At 36.8% G+C, this 15,955-nt stretch overlaps 1 protein-coding gene across 2 annotated transcripts in view; it reads right to left on the reverse strand.

The window, feature by feature from the left end:
• Nucleotides 1-775: 775 nt before the first annotated feature.
• Nucleotides 776-15,955, reverse strand: part of LOC107097020 (vasoactive intestinal polypeptide receptor-like) — a 31,872-nt gene continuing 16,692 nt past the window's right edge. The window contains exons 6-13 of one of the 2 annotated variants that reach the window (XM_015393982.1): nt 14,293-14,416; nt 9,816-9,969; nt 5,738-5,798; nt 3,554-3,620; nt 3,376-3,467; nt 2,497-2,626; nt 2,084-2,125; nt 776-1,920 (exon numbers count right to left, since the gene is read on the reverse strand). In XM_015393982.1, coding sequence (XP_015249468.1) covers nt 1,729-1,920; nt 2,084-2,125; nt 2,497-2,626; nt 3,376-3,467; nt 3,554-3,620; nt 5,738-5,798; nt 9,816-9,969; nt 14,293-14,416 — 862 coding nt within the window. In that variant the 3' untranslated portion in view covers nt 776-1,728. The remainder of the gene's footprint in view (nt 1,921-2,083; nt 2,126-2,496; nt 2,627-3,375; nt 3,468-3,553; nt 3,621-5,737; nt 5,799-9,815; nt 9,970-14,292; nt 14,417-15,955) is intronic. The other variant, XM_015393983.1, reaches the window with a different exon arrangement.

The raw sequence follows: 15,955 nt of genomic DNA on the forward strand, positions 1-15,955 counted from the left end.
TAACTTAACTTTAATTTCAATTTCTTACAATAAAAAATAGCTCTTTAACACATATAGAGCCGTGTATTAAGTGGTTATGATATAATTTCATTGGTTTAGGTTTTTTCTTGTTCTTTGTTTCCTGTAGTTAATGTTTTAATATTAATCTTTAATTTTTACTTGACAGCTTATTTAAATGTTTTTCTTTAAATTAAATGATGGATTGGCTAAGCTATTTTAAGTATTCCATTTATAAATTCTTCTATTTGAAGAGAAGTGTTTATTCTGTATTTATGCAGTGTTTGCTGTTTGAGAATGCGGGTGCGCAAATTCCCTCCTTCATCTGTTGTTATATATTATACCACACCTCAGCTTAAAGAATAACCAAAAGAGACTGATATCTGTTTGGCTATTACTTGCTGATAATCAGTTGGTCCTCTGACTTGGTCGTTTATCTTCAAACTACTAACTTTGCTAATAATTGCCTTTGGTATTTATTAATAGTAATTCCTTGTGAAATCAAGCTTGTTATTGCATGACAATAGGTTTCTTATTGGAAAAAAGAGAGAAAAGAAATGGAAGCAAATTATAAAGAGACCTGATTTTTTAGGGGCCTTGAAAAGTATGTGCCGAGACCTGAAAAACTGCTGCATGACTGATGGGAATGACTGCCAGGGAGACAGAGTTATAATGGGCGCAATGCAACCAGCTGCCCCAATGTGTGACTGTAAATTAAACATGGTCCAAGGTTGGTAATTAGTTAAAACAAACAAACAAAAAAACTGAAGTGCATTTTCACATCTAGATGAGTTGAAATTAAAATAAAGTTTTGTAAAAGTAACAAAAACAAATTGTCCTCGAGTCTTTTCATGCGTTTTGAGTGTGTTTAAAGTATATAGTAGTGGATTTGTATGTCATTTCTACATCAGCTGTGAAGCAGACAAAATAATCAGTGCTGAAAACGCACTGAAAGCAATGTAATGAAACACATAATAAATGAACATAAATAAATTTGTACCAGTTCAAGGCCAGTAGATGACCTTCCAATGCTAGCATCCATCATAGTTTTAGTTTATCTGTCATATGCCAGCTCAAGCATGAAAGCTTTAAACTCTTTGAGCTGTAGGTCTCTCTCTGTCAGAGTTTATTCCTCATTTAATAGTCCTTATGATTGAATAAATAAGATCTACCTAAAGTTGCCTTTCAAGCATAATGTTTACTTAAGGGGGAGAACAATCTACTTAAAACTCATTTGTGTCAGCACTCTTCCTTTGGAATTAAACTTGCTTTCTACTGTCTCTCCTTGGACCTCTTGTACCATTAGATAACAAGGATGTTCCCAAATTTTAAGTCATTTCTGAAGAAAAGCACATCCCAGTTATTATTTTCCCTATTTGATTCACTGAAATGCAGACAATCCAATAAAAATACTCTTCCATACTACGCTAAAGTATCTTTCTGGCCATAGCTGCTTTGATATAATCTTCAAAAATAGGAGCTTTTCTTCATTGAAAAGATCTAATTTAATAAGGAATTGTTGTCCGAGGTGTCAGATGACTTTGTGCTTCGGCGAGAAAAACACAGAGCACCTGTTTCTTTTTATAGCTAGCATATAAGATTACAACAACAAAAAAATCCACTTTAGGATTATCGTGGCCTCAGTACACCCAGTGTATGGCAACAGTACATGTGAGTCACACATTCATTAAATGATAATAGAAACCAAGGGGAGTCAGCATTTAGTGGGTTTCAGATTGCAGAAAGGTGCTCCTGGCAGGTTGAAGCCCGTCGTGTGGTTGGGCTGCATTTGGTCAACAAGGTGATCTGGGTGCTGAAATTGTTCCCATTGCTCCCAATGGATGGCTGCTGGTACTTAGTGTCAGCGCCAAGAAACCTCTGCAGCATCCACCTTCGCCATTTACGCTTAACCTCAGACTGCACCTGCAGGGGAGGCCAAGGAGGTGGACAAATAGTATGAGGAGTGGTGTTAAAGTGGGCTGGAAACACACCAGGTTAAAGAATAACAGACTTGTTGACATTTACAAAAAAAGAGGTGGGGGGAGTAAACACCTTGAAGAGCCTTGCTTTGTTTGAATTTACTCACCTCTCCATTCAGGAAGCAGTATAGGACAGCAACAACAAAGCCCTGTTAAAGAGATACAGAGGAGAAAAAAAGAGGAGCTGCAGTTAAAAAGACAGCTGAACTGCGGGAAATGCTCCAAATATTTAAGCATGAATAATGGTGGTAAGATTAAGACCAACTTCAGGCTTAGACAGGAGGTTCATCATGTCGATGTCTGGGATATGTTCCTAGTAGATATCCTTCTGAGCCAAAATGGTAATAAATTGAGAGGACTTTCCACCACAAAGTTTCCATTTTTGCAAACCTTTTTACTTGCAACATCTAGTTTCACTATTACACTATTTTCTCTTTTGTAAAAGTATTTCTCCAGATTTGCCTTAATATATGGCCAACAGGCTTTGTAACAATCTGAACAAGATGATTTGTTTTCTTACCTGAAATGATCCCAGAACAAGATCAAATGCCATCCTGAGCTGTGGGTGAATGTGTTCAGGAATAAAGGCAAATATTATGTAGTTTATTCCAAAAAGAGGTATCAACAACAATGTGGATTTAGCCAGTCTCCTAAAACAGAAGAAAAAGAGCAGAAAAGATCATAAAATTTAATTCAATTTTCACAACATATAATAACAAATACACACTATGTTTCATTTTATTAAAAAAAATGTGAAAATCATGGATAATTTTCCTTTAACTTTAGCTTTGCTTTTTCTATGTACAGAAAACTTAAATAAACGTTTTTTTTTTTAATCATGAGAAGTAGGAAAGTTAATTTTAGGATATATCTTTGCATTGAATTGCATAGCTTGGTTAAGTGTATAGTGAGGTATAGTGAATTTTTTAAAAGACCCGCCCTCTCCACTTAAAAAAAAAAAAAAGTGCACATGCACAACCCTGTACACACTCCCAAGAGGGAACGCCTATTAAATGCATGCAAGAACGTGCACAAGCCCATTTCTCCTCGTGCACGCTCTGTTTAAAAGTTCCTGCTTGCATCGCTCATACAAGCTTACTTTCCAAAAGAAGATTTGCAATTTTTCCACAATGTCAGACTCACCACCGGTAAGTGAAAATGGGGACAAGCACGTAGGACAACGTTACGTAAACATATCACCAGAATGATTGACAATTAGGAGGACCATTTATTTTGATGAATCATCCAGAAAAAGAACATCATCTATTATACCTTTAATAAAGAATGACTTCTTAAACCCAAATCTGTACAGCAGGAAAGGTCTACAATGCCAGGGGATCAGCCCTGGCAGTAACCTTTGCTTCAAAAGACTTCTTGACATTTAGCAATGAAAACCTACGAGTACTGGTTGGATTCCTTCCTTCCGATGTTAGGACAATTCATTTTCTGCCGCAGGATCCGGATTATGCAAATGAAGACGAAGAAGTTAATCTGCAACAGAAGCGGGACACTGTTTAATGCTGTATTATGCGGAGCTTTATGTGAAATTTTAAGAGCGTACAGTTGATGTAACTCACTAGTATAGCGACTAAAATTGGCGTTTTGATGATCCACCATGAGGGGTCATCTATTGTTTCCCAACATCTGACATAAAGAAGCAAAATAAATATATAGATCAATAAAAGTGGGAAACATTACATCCTATAGAGTTGATAAACAAGCAAATACACCAGAAAAGTAAGATTGTTAAGTACAACTGCAACCAGAACTAAAATGGTGTAAGGATGTAACTTTAACTGTTCTGTGTAAAAGACACCAGTGAGTGTCTAAATGTGCAGTAGAGTTTGGATATTCATAAATGAGTCTAGAAAACAAACATTTGTGTGAACATAAATGATTAAATGTCTTTTTTAATTTAATCTGGTCAGGAGTCAATCTTCTATGTTCTGTGATTTTAGCTGCGTTCACACCAAACGCAGCAGGAACAGCAAAAACGAGTCTGCTGCTTCATTTTTTATGCTTGTACAAGTATTTTTTAAAAAGCCCTGTTAAAGAGATACAGAGGAGAAAAAAAAGAGGGGCTGCAGTTAAAAAGACAGCTGAACTGTGGGAAATGTTTGGGCCAAACATCGGATTCAAATTTTTTATATGCAATTATATTTCATATGAACAAACCGTGAAAAATATTGGGTGGGGGATATACAAAGGTCACTTTTATCAGTAAAAGTTAGATTTTTTTGAACATCAAAGAGATTGCAGTTTCAGATTTTTTATCCTTAAACACATTTCAAAATTAAGTGAAAACTCAATATTAACAGCTTTAATTGTCACCACAAAGAAGGTATTGATATAATGACAGTTATAGAGATAAATGATGTGCCTATGTGAAAATATTTGGACTGTCAGGAATAAGAATAATATAAGCTGGGTATCAATGCAACAGGAAGCAATTCAATATGCAACTAAACCCCAAAGAAGAAAAAAAGAAAAAAAAAATCAAAATTTAACATAAATATGGTGTCACGTTTAGAAAAGAATAATAAAAAACAATGGATACCAACAGCAACTATATAACATCCCATAGGTGTACCAGCCCAAAGTGTGCATCTCTATCTTGAGGAAAGAAGGTTTTTCAGTGTTCTTTTATGGACTCCATATACAATGCAGTTACATTAAATTATAATCACCCTAAATTATTGAGCAATAGCTTGGGTCAAGCTGATATGATGAGTTGGTGGAGGTAAATCCAGCTGTTTAGGGTTCATTTTGCTGCTGTACATCTGACATCTTTTCAAGGTTTTAGTATAGTTTTCTAAAGTTTGCTTTTGTCACTTTTATCTTATAAATTTTAGATTCGTTTTTATATATTTATATAACGTATGCTCTAAATGATATTTGTCAATAATAATGATTTCCTTCTTTTCTAAAAAAAAATAAACATTATGATCTCTAACTCCATGGCAGACATTGACCTTCCTTTTGCATTTGGTTCCTCACTGCAGTTATCACATGTAATTTATTCATTTATATGGTTGGAACTGGATCAATGTGCACATCTTAGTGCTTTGCATGCATAAAATGCTTAATTACTGCTTTCAATTTCGCGCTCCTTACCTTGCAGAAGTTCTTTTTGTATCGGTTTAGAGTTTCCCTTTTTTTGCAGTATATAATTTTCCTTCCAATTCACGATTACATTACATAACATGTTGGCTTATTGCAAAAATTCCTCCTATATCTGAACTGAAATTCAAATATAAGTACTGGCTTTTGTAGTTTTGAGGGAAAAAAATGCTTTGCAAGCTTCTTTATCTTATAGCACTGATGGACAATGTTTAGATTTAGAGGTGCTGCTTTGTTGTAAGAATGTTTAATCCTCAACTTAAATTATATAAATAAGGTGTTACTATCACTTTAAAAAGAAAAATCAACAAGAAAATAATGATAGAAAGTTTAAATCTTTCCTTATGAATTTCAGAATCTACAGCTTCTTTTAACTTGAACATAAAAGCCTTTCCAACCCTAACTAAAGTCTGTTTCAGTTAAATGTCTTAATGATATTTGACAAAATTCCACCTCTTTTTAGTTTAATTGTTAAATGTTTTTTATTTGCACCAGCTTTAGGGACAGTCTTCATTTAAATCACTCATTAAATCCCAAGGGATCTCCGATTATCAACAGTGAAGCTAGCAGCCATGCATGCAGAATTGTTTTGTAATGCAATATGATATTTTAATGTATTATAAAAATAACTTTCAACTCACCCAGGGTGTTTAAAATAAGCTTTGGTAACCACCCATGCAGAGATGAAGATGGTTGGAGCCCCTGTAAACAAACAGCAGAGAGAATTAGTTGTATCATCAATTTTAAAATGTTCTTTGACTTAAAAAGGAGTTATCAGTTATGGCCACAGTGATCTAAACAAACGGAGCACAAATTCAAGATGGCCAAATAAGTGAGTGATCCCTGACCGAATTACTACATAGCCAAAGCAATTACGCATTTTGGGTGTACTTATCATTTTTTACAGGATTCATAAGAGCCAATATTGGTTCATCTAGGGACTCTGTAAAAAGTCACAGGCTTCTCTCCATTTCCCTGCTGGGAGATGGCATTTTAAGCCTATTTATAGTTCATTTATTGGTGTGTTGGGGGAAATAAAACATGGTTGTTGATCATTTTTTGGATGCTGCATCTAACAAACAGGTCAGCAATTTCCAGGGGCATCTGCATGTTAAGATAAACATGCAAATCACTTAAGAAAATTATACTAAATGATAATATGAAACATTTTTTCCCCCTTCCTGATTTCTGATGTGTGTTGCATGTTTGTCACATCTAAGTGTCCCAGAACATCAAACCATTTGAAATATTAGTCAAGATTTTAAACTTTTAAATGAAGTATTTTTATTATCGGGGAAGGAGAATATCCATAACGACATGGCCCTGTGAGAAAAAATGGTTGACCTCCTTTAAAAACATCCTCTACTTTTTATTACTCCTAAGTTCATTTTCTGAAGCCACACAAGGCAAGATAGGTAGGACCTGCCTGACAAAAGATCCTATAAAGCTAGATATGATGTGCTGTTCCCAAAAAGTTCAGGAACAAACAAAACAAAGAATTATTTGGGATTTGTCAAACTGGAAATGGCTAAAAAGCCATTTCTAAAGCTTTGGACACTTCTACAGATCACAGTGATGGTCAAAAACTTGTAATAGCCGTAAACCTGCCCAGGAGTGTTCGGCTGACCAAAACCAACGCACTCATTGAAAAGTCACAGAAGACCCAATAACATCTACAGTAACATACCTGTTCAACCTTCCTCATTTAAAGGTATAGTGTGCGATCTTCAGGCTTCAGGTTTTGGGGGAATCAGCTTATCTTATCGTTGTTTCAAATGCTGAACCTTTGTGACGTACTAATTTCCCCTTGCAGCGTATTAACTTTTTTTGTGTTTACTTATCCATTGAGCTCCGGCTTCAGCTATTCATTGTAACTCTACTGCTCTTACCACATGCCTTGAAAATGTCTGAGTCATAAGAAGCAAACTGAAAAGTTTACAGAAGGAAGACGAAAAACTCAGAAGAAAGATTCTTTCACGAGACAGTGGAAGAGCAGGTAGGATTGTCTTATAAATGCACTTATTTAAGAAGAGTTTGGAAGTTTGTTCCCTACATTTTCACATTCTCATATCTTTAAGGTTAGTGTTAATTTATCCACCATAAGAAAGATACTGGGCAAAAATAACCCTCGGTCAAATATGAAAACTGCTGCTAAAGAAAAATACATTAAGGTTCGTCTCAAAACGTCCGTAACACATCTAGTAAAATATTCTGTGGAATGAATAGACAAATGTTTGAACTTTTTGGAAGGTGTGTGTCCAATTATATCTGGTGTAAAAGTAACACTGCATCTCAGACAAGAAAATCATACCAACAGAAAAACATCCTGCCACAAATCCTGCCTCCCACAGTCCAAAAACTATTACCGGTAGGTTCATTGGCATGTCTAAATTGTCTTTAGGCTTGAGTGTGTATGCTTGGTTGTGTGTCTTTGTATTGCCCTTTGACAGACTGTTGACCTGTCCAGGGTGTACCCAGGCGCTTGCCCAGACTCCCGGTGAAAGGCACCGGGCCCACCACAACCCTGACGGAATTAGCAGGGGAAGATAAATGGATGGAAGACTTTTTATTCTAATTTTGGCACAATAGTACTATAATTTAGTATTCTACTGTCAAATTGATGTTTGCACTATAAATGACTATGGAGATAGCTTTTGACCAATTTTACAACTTTTAACGGTAATTTTGTCCAGTAAAATACTGTACTAACAACATCCTTTGTGAAGACACAGCCCATTACATTAAGATTTGAATTGTGCTTGAAACGCGGCGTATTGTGAGACCAAGACAGAGCAGCATTGAACTAGTCCATTACTTGGCACTCAACGGCAGAGGAAGATAAAAAGGAAGTAAGGGGGTCATTATTTAAAAACATCAAGTTGTTTTTTCTATTGTTAGGTGTGTGAGTTTCCACATTAATAAATCATTTATTTTTTATGGTGCGTGTCAATAGGAGGGATGGTCAAAATTATTTGACAGAGAAAATGCAGGGAATTAACTGGAAATGAGGGCAAATGTGAAGTAACCCAGTAGCAGTGATGCAACATGACTTTAAAGTTGAGCTTTGGCACCCAGACTGGTAACTGAACCCAGAGAAAAGCATAAAAAGACTGTAAACTCCAGGCTACAAACTGCAACTTTTGTCGCATGTTTGCGGCTTGAAAAACACCAGAGGCTGTGACTCGTGTAAATACCAGCCGTAAAAACATGTTTTGATTACTGTCTAGCCATTGTGAAAAATAAACTGTGAAATAAGTTATGTTAATGTGTTTATAGATGTTCTGTTACCATGGTTACCAAGTAGAGGTTGAGCCATCACTTTGCAACAATAATCTGAGCCTGAACTTATTTTCTTCTTCATCTTTTTCTGAAGGTTCCATTCAAACAGCGGGAATATAATCAACATGCTGGCTCAAACGCCAGTTGGTAACCTTGGTCATAGAATATCAGTATATACATTCTGAACAAACATTTTGATTCCATATTAATACGTCTGGCTTGAAGACATATACCACAAGGTTAGAAATAAATTTAAGCAGCTTTTCAATCTGTGTTTTGTTTCATTATTTTAGCTTGTAGCTTGGCTATCTTAATCCAACTAAAACGTAGAACTAGTATTTGGTGTTATTTGTCTGTTAAACATTTATATCCAGACATACAATATCATATTTCAGCAAGGTGTATTATTAACTTCACAATCTGGGCTGTACATCAGCTATGTTCTTTAGTAGCTGCTAATTTCCATTTGCCAAACAAAGGATTTTCTTTAATTTTCAGTGTTTTGAAAACTGAAGCAAAGCTGAAGCAATCCATGCTGTGGGAAAATTCTGTAAATACAAATTTACAGCATGTCATGCCTTTACAATAGAAGCATACACTTTCCAAAAAATTGCACAGTGTATGCCCGGCCTAATACAACTTAAATTAGCAGTATCCTTCACCTGCACTTTGCAAAGGTATTGCCATACTTAACCAATACTAACCATTGGATGGGACACATGCTCAACTACACTACTTCCTTAACTTCAGCAGGTTCTGTCTTTCATTGCTGGACAGCCTGATTAATACAAGTGTCTCTGACCTCAGTTACCCTAACACCATTGGCCAATCAGTCTATCCAGTTATGAAAGAGAGGAAACAAAAGAACTGCTGAAGGTCAGGAAGTGGTCAAATTGTGCATAAAGCCCATTGGACTGCTCCTTCAACCACTTGCTTATAACACACCTTACTCTCTTAACTTCTTAACATTTGTTGCTTGACTTTTTGCCTGCTTTACAGATTTTTGGGAGTGCTACATTCAGTGTTACATTTTTTTAATCACTCAGGTTTAAGCTGCATATCCAAGCACCGTCATTAGTTTGGTGAAAACAAGGTTGTTGTAGTATTTTTCCCAGTGGAATACTGTGAAATTACCATCAAAATAATGCAATTAGTAACCAGTAATTTACCGTAAATTCCCATAAAAAAAAATTTAGGGGGTTTAGATTTTTGTCCTCCTTTAAAAATACAAGCCTTTATTTAAAAAAATTATTTTGAGTTTACTGGTGTTGTCTTTGACAAATATGTAAACTAGTTTGATGCTCTGAAACACGTAACAGGGACAAACATGCAAAAACAAAAAAAACAAAAAAAAACTGTAGATTTTTACAAAAGACCAGAAAAAGGGGCTCAGGCTATGGTGAGATCACCCATGAATGAGACAGCTAAATGAACACTTACCCCAGCCAATCAAAATGTACCACCAAAAGTACTTCCTCTCAGAGAAGAAGGAGACTGCCAATAGCGCGTGAAGGTAGAGGCCCTCCACCAGCAGCCAGAAGTAACTCGCCGTGGCTCCAAACTGGAAGAGGACCACTACTGCCCTGCATCCCACCTGCAACACATGCACCTGTCTGTGAATCACTGTATTCCCTGTAAATATGAGGTAAATGTTTATGACAGTAATCTGGTTTGATAACCTTTCTATCTAAGATCCCTGTCAGTGTGCTTATGAACATGTTTCTAAGCACACTGACCTCTAAGAAGTCACAAATATTTTCTCTTCCTGTGAATATGGCAGAAGCATCTCGGAAGCATATTAGTAACCAGTTAGCAACTTAGTGCTAGTAGGTTCCCAATGGGAAATTACATTGGGACCAAGTAGCACTAAATTAGTGACTTAGAAATGACACTATCAAGGAACGCTATGGACAGGAATCATGGAAACACGCAAGAGGAGGAGAGTTTTGTGTCGTGGATGAGTCTCCTCCGTCATACATTTTTTATTTAGAGGAGGAAAGTTGGGGCTAATATGTTTTGTTGAAGAGGGCGCAAGGGCGGCAGAAGCTTGGTTTGGTGTAGAAGGCTTACAGCTGTACATGTTTGGTCCTTGCCTCGCAAGGATGCCACTTCTGTTAGCTCTACGCCTGCTAACTGGCCTGCGTAAAATAAATAAAACACAGAATTTAAGAAAGGGTTGGGTTTTTTTTTTATAGAAATTTTCTAAATTATGGGACATTATGTTCTGATAAAGAGTACATTTATGTTTAAGCCAGAATGATTTGACATTTAAATATGACTTCCCTATGACTTTAACTTTCAAGTGTCCCTCACAATAAAGTCATATTCATATCTGTAAGTGGTGGCTAGATTGTACATGGGGGTTTATACGTGAATGGGACGGCCTCTTCCCTTCAATGGAAAGGGAAAACAGCCATTTCTATGGCAACACCATTCAAATAAAATTATTTCAAACAGTACCTTCCAATTTGGGATTAATGACGTGTTTTTTCTTTTTCCTAACTTGTGATTTTCTGTCAGTGTGACGAAGATGCAGTAAACTGCCGGAACTTACAATTGAGTGCATGTGTTTCCTCTGTAACTAGTTTACTAACCCTAAGTACTAACCCTCAGTTTGCACATTCACACGAAGGGTGTGCAATATTAAGGGCCATCCCAAACCATATAATGGGTAGGGCGTGTGGACCATTCAGTCCTTAAATAGTGAGACTAAATAGTGAGACTGCAGCAGTGCAGGCTCATAGGGGCCATTTCTCAATTCACAAGAACGTGAGTACGGACTCGTATCCTCGCCAAGTATGTTCTTTAAAAGAACACAGAAAAGTATGGACTTGGTGAGAACGGGAGCACGCAGCATAAATATGGGTCAATAGGAACAGAAGCGTAATTGTGACATCACCACATGCCCAGCTCTTCTGGAGCTGCAATCACCTCCTGTTATTAATAGTCTTTAGATAATAATAAATTAGTACTTTTTTCATTTAGTGGGGAATAATAATTAACAGAGACAGATAAACACAAATCAAATGAACATTTTGCCAAATTAAACAAAAAAAATCGCCATCATAGCCAGTGGTCCTTCACACACGGCTATGCCGAGAGAGGGCTGTTGCAGACGGGCTGTGGTTAGCCGTTAGCCTTGGAGGTCCGCTGGTTGCGCATTCCTCTCAACCTCTTTTTTTTTAAACGACGCATTAAATTGGTAAATGGACAATATAGTAACGCTTTAAAGTATAATATTCTCGCCTCAAATGATCTTAAAACATAATTTCATTGAACAACAGCAACAGAAAAGAGAACTTTTAACTTCAGCCACAGACTTGCTATTTAAGGGCTGAATGGTCCACTCCCTCATTACGGGCTTTGGGATGGCCCTTAATGCGGCAGACCCTCTGCTGGGTTGCGCAAACAGAGTGTTAGTGCTTAGGGTTAGTGTTTAGGGGCCGGTTTGGGATTCAGCCATAGTGTTAGCGGTCCTGGCAACCCAGCAAAAAGTACCATTAAATGTTGGAAAAAGCGCAGATGACTCCAACTGTGCCACCTACTGGCTGGGATGAGTTAAACTCCAGGCCAGTCCTTTAAATATTTTCACCTTGAAACGACAATCAACCCAGGCTGCTTATTATGTCACAGAGGCAAACCATGTAAATTCACGACTTTATTTTTTATTTTAGTTTGCTTTAAAGCCACATTGTTGATCTCAGTAGAATAAAACTTGTTTTTAAAAAACATTCATTCTATAAGTGATTGATCTGAAAAGAATAGAGTATCCTACTTCAGTTAACCTAAGCTGTTCACTAACGCTCTCTGAAGCATTTATTTTTCAATTAAATGAGGCAGTATGCATGCATTAAGATGAAAACAAATCAATTTATGCACGCTAACAAGCTGCAGAGAAAACAAAAAGTGCCATATCTTCAAAGGCCAGCACCACAGTTACTGTGAGATAATTGCAGCTGTGTGAACCCTGGTGGTATAAAAGACAAAAACAACCTGGAGCAAAAAGCTGAAATTATCTAAAATGGAAAAACTCATCCTCCCTTCTTGTGATGTGCTCCCTATTTTAAACATCCTATAGTCTACAGATGAAATATTTTTGCTTTTCTTATACAAAAACAACCCTTTGGAATGAGATGAACATTTTCCTCATTCATGAAGTAAAAAATAACAGGATGAAATCAGAGTCAAAACAGCTCAATCTTTCTAACTCTGTCCAGTAGGTTTTGTTTGTTTAGATAACATGCAACAATTTCATATATTATATAAAATTATTTGTATCTTAGTTTTTAAATGTATCATAATAATCAGTCCATTATTTATGGATGATTGTGGGACATTTAAAACAATGCAGATCCTTTGTTTCTCTTATTCAGACAATGAGTCAAAGGCTACCTTGGCCAGACACACAAGAAGTTTAAATTACTCATATCAGCTAAGCTTGATGGGTTTCCCTTTATTTTTAGAGCTTCTAGTTTTGTGAATCACATACTGATACAGTGCAGATAGCGCTGATAAAAAATTTAAATGCCCTTAAGCATAAAAAAAAAATTCTTAAACCACCTAAGGTTTTTTTTTCTCCAACTAATTTAAAACATTCCATTCCCAACACATTTGGGTGTTTTTTCTTATCAAGTTAAGAAATGTCTTAGAAATGTAGCAGCTGTGTTTAGAGCACGTGAATCTTTGAATCTAATAGACAAAATACCTAAAGTCAGCCAATAAAAATCATCTTTCAGAGCAGCAGGTTATTTACAGTCTAATGATGTAATTCTCTGTAGAGATAACGCAGATGAATCAGAGGAAGTGAGATTTGGGAGGGAAAAAAAAAAGAAACACTTGATATTCACATAAAAATGAAACAGCTGTGTTACACGAAACAGCACCAGGGTTTTATCTGACTCCTATTGTTACATTAACACTTATGTTAATAGTGTTATCACAGTTATTTGCTTCAAACCAGAGATCCCAGCTGGGAATGCGATTTATAGGCAACGATGTGTGCAGTCCAGGTTCAATGTTAAACAAACAGGAACTCTCACAACATCCTGCTTTACAGAAGAATAGGACAACGTTTCAGGAGCAAAAAAGACTCTGCAAACACTGTTACACCCAAAACGGTAGGTAAACTATGAGGCTGTGCATTTAGGGCAGCAAAGTCTGGAAGAACAGTTGCATCAAGTTAGAGAAAAAACAACAACAATTTCATAAAAAAGTGAACTGAAATCTCAGCCTTTGGTCAGATTTGTGTCCTCCAACGGCACGGATGTTTGGGTCTAATGGCATTTATTTGGTCTGAAGCATGATGGTTATTTTCTTCACTTCTTTTCTATAATCTGAGATCTAATGTTTGGTAATGTTATGAGGCTTTCTTAAAATTGACACTTCTGCAGTATAAGCACAGAGTTTCCATTACCCGATCCATCCCTGAAGCACGGTTTGTCCAACGCATGCTCGAACAGAATAACCTCCGTGTTGGCAATACATTGTTTATTTTTTAACCATTTTATTCTTTTGTCTCTTTTCGGGCAGGGGGTTCCTTTTCAATATTTTTGTATTTGCTTAAATATTGCATATTCTAAAAACAAAAACAAAAAAAGCAATACATAAAAAAACACTTAAATAGCCCTTTGAACGTTACTGACTGCTCTGAGCATGTCCGACGATGACATCACGCAATACGATGGAGACAATGTAAAACTTATCCATTTCTTCCAGACAAGTCTTCAATATTTTCTATACGATGTAGTTTAGCATTCTTTAATGTTTTAAGTATATAAATAAGTATTTTCGGTAATGTTATTACATAGTTTTCGGCGACCCGAATCGTATTATTCTGTTTGCGCATGTGCAGGTCGGATCATGCTACCGAGACAGATCGGGTAGTGACAAGCGGCGTTGAAAGGGGATCAGTACTCACTAATGACTGGCAGTTCTCCATCTCATCGTACAGAACCACATCCTTTATAAAAACAGTGATGGCTTTGAGGATGAGGGACACAAACAGATGCATGTGGATGTAGTTTCTTGTGCAGTGAAGCTTCCTGTGGAAAAACACACAAAAAAAATTGAATGTTTAAATTTTTTGTCATTGACCTCCATTAGTTTAGCTAAGAAAACCAGAAATAGCTTATTGGTTAGAAGCATTTGTTTTTGTTTTTCTTGTATTTATCAGCCAGAAATAAATGTGAGATCATCTGAATCAGCAGAAATGTAAAGAAGACAAACTTCTAAGAACCTCTCCAGTGCCGTGCCGCTAACATAAATCCTCCTCTCTAAGTGTTTCCAAACAGATGATCTCTCATTAGGCAGACTACTTTCGTTGATTTGTGCAAACCCATCAGGCGAATCATCTGAGCAGGTGGGATGAAACGCTGCACCGCCTCAGCTGGCCGCCTAGGCTCTTCATCTGAGGCTGAATATAAACAGCCAAGGCTCTTGACATCCTGTGTTTCTACTCCAGAGTGCAAGCTATTGGCATTTCATAACCCCATGGAGTAAACACTGGCCTTGTTGTTTAGCCCATCATGTGCAAACAGCACAAATGCAAACTGAGAGCAATGAGCTGCTTGTTAAAAAACCCAGGATCTCATCCGTTAAACCTATCAGTGTCACATTGTTTAAATGGAAGTCCAGACAGAGGGTCACTGTGCAGGTCATGGTGAAAACATCATCCAGCCCTCTAGGTTTGACTATAGGTTGTAGCTTGTGGTTTATAGTCACTGATAGTGTTGCAGCGTTAAGAGGAAATATTCAGTTTTGTTCATGACCCAAATTTTAACACCATAAGTGAGGGTAGAAATGTAGACCAGCTATGCTCTCTCACCACAATGTAAAGCGTTTACATTATACCGGTGGCTGCACACATCCTTCTGCATCCTCCATTAACTCATGATTAACATCCCCAGATAACTGAGCTCTTTCACTTAGGGCAGGAACTTCAACCCTGGAGAGAGCAGGCCCCTTTTTTTCCATCCAAGCACCATGGTCGAACTGATCTTCAGCCTCTGAGGGACCCATCAGAATCCTCTCATCTATTAAAAGCAGGGACGAAATCTGTCGGTCCCAAAAGTAGACCCGGCCAAGTTTCTCTATAGAGTTCAATAATGAAATCAGATATTCAGTTTATTTCAACATTAACACAAGATGCCCCTAGGTTTTATAGAAATTTGGTTGCTGTAAAACTACTATCTTTAGAGAGAACATTTTGTATACACAGAGTGTATACAAAACCAAATCCTGTTTTGTATACACTCTGTGTATACAAAATGACAATAAAGTTTGTCTAAGTCTAAGTCTAGAGTAGGTGTTATACCTCCTCCGTCCTGGCTGTGTGCACCCTAACTGCTCAACCCTGTTTCTTAAAACTATAAAATATTTTTTCCCATGGGTAATAATTGATATCATTGCAACAATATATATAAGTTAGACAATTATTCATTCCTACAGTACTACATTTATTTGCACGTTGCACTAAAGTGACCTAACTGCAGAGTTTTGCCCTGAAGCAACTACGGAAACACTACAATTTCTATAAGAAATAAAAAATGCATAAAGTGTATTTATCGGATAAACAATGCTTA

The sequence above is a fragment of the Cyprinodon variegatus genome, unplaced genomic scaffold (genome assembly GCF_000732505.1).
Source record: "Cyprinodon variegatus isolate N-32 unplaced genomic scaffold, C_variegatus-1.0 Scaffold666, whole genome shotgun sequence".
Taxonomy (NCBI): domain Eukaryota; kingdom Metazoa; phylum Chordata; class Actinopteri; order Cyprinodontiformes; family Cyprinodontidae; genus Cyprinodon; species Cyprinodon variegatus.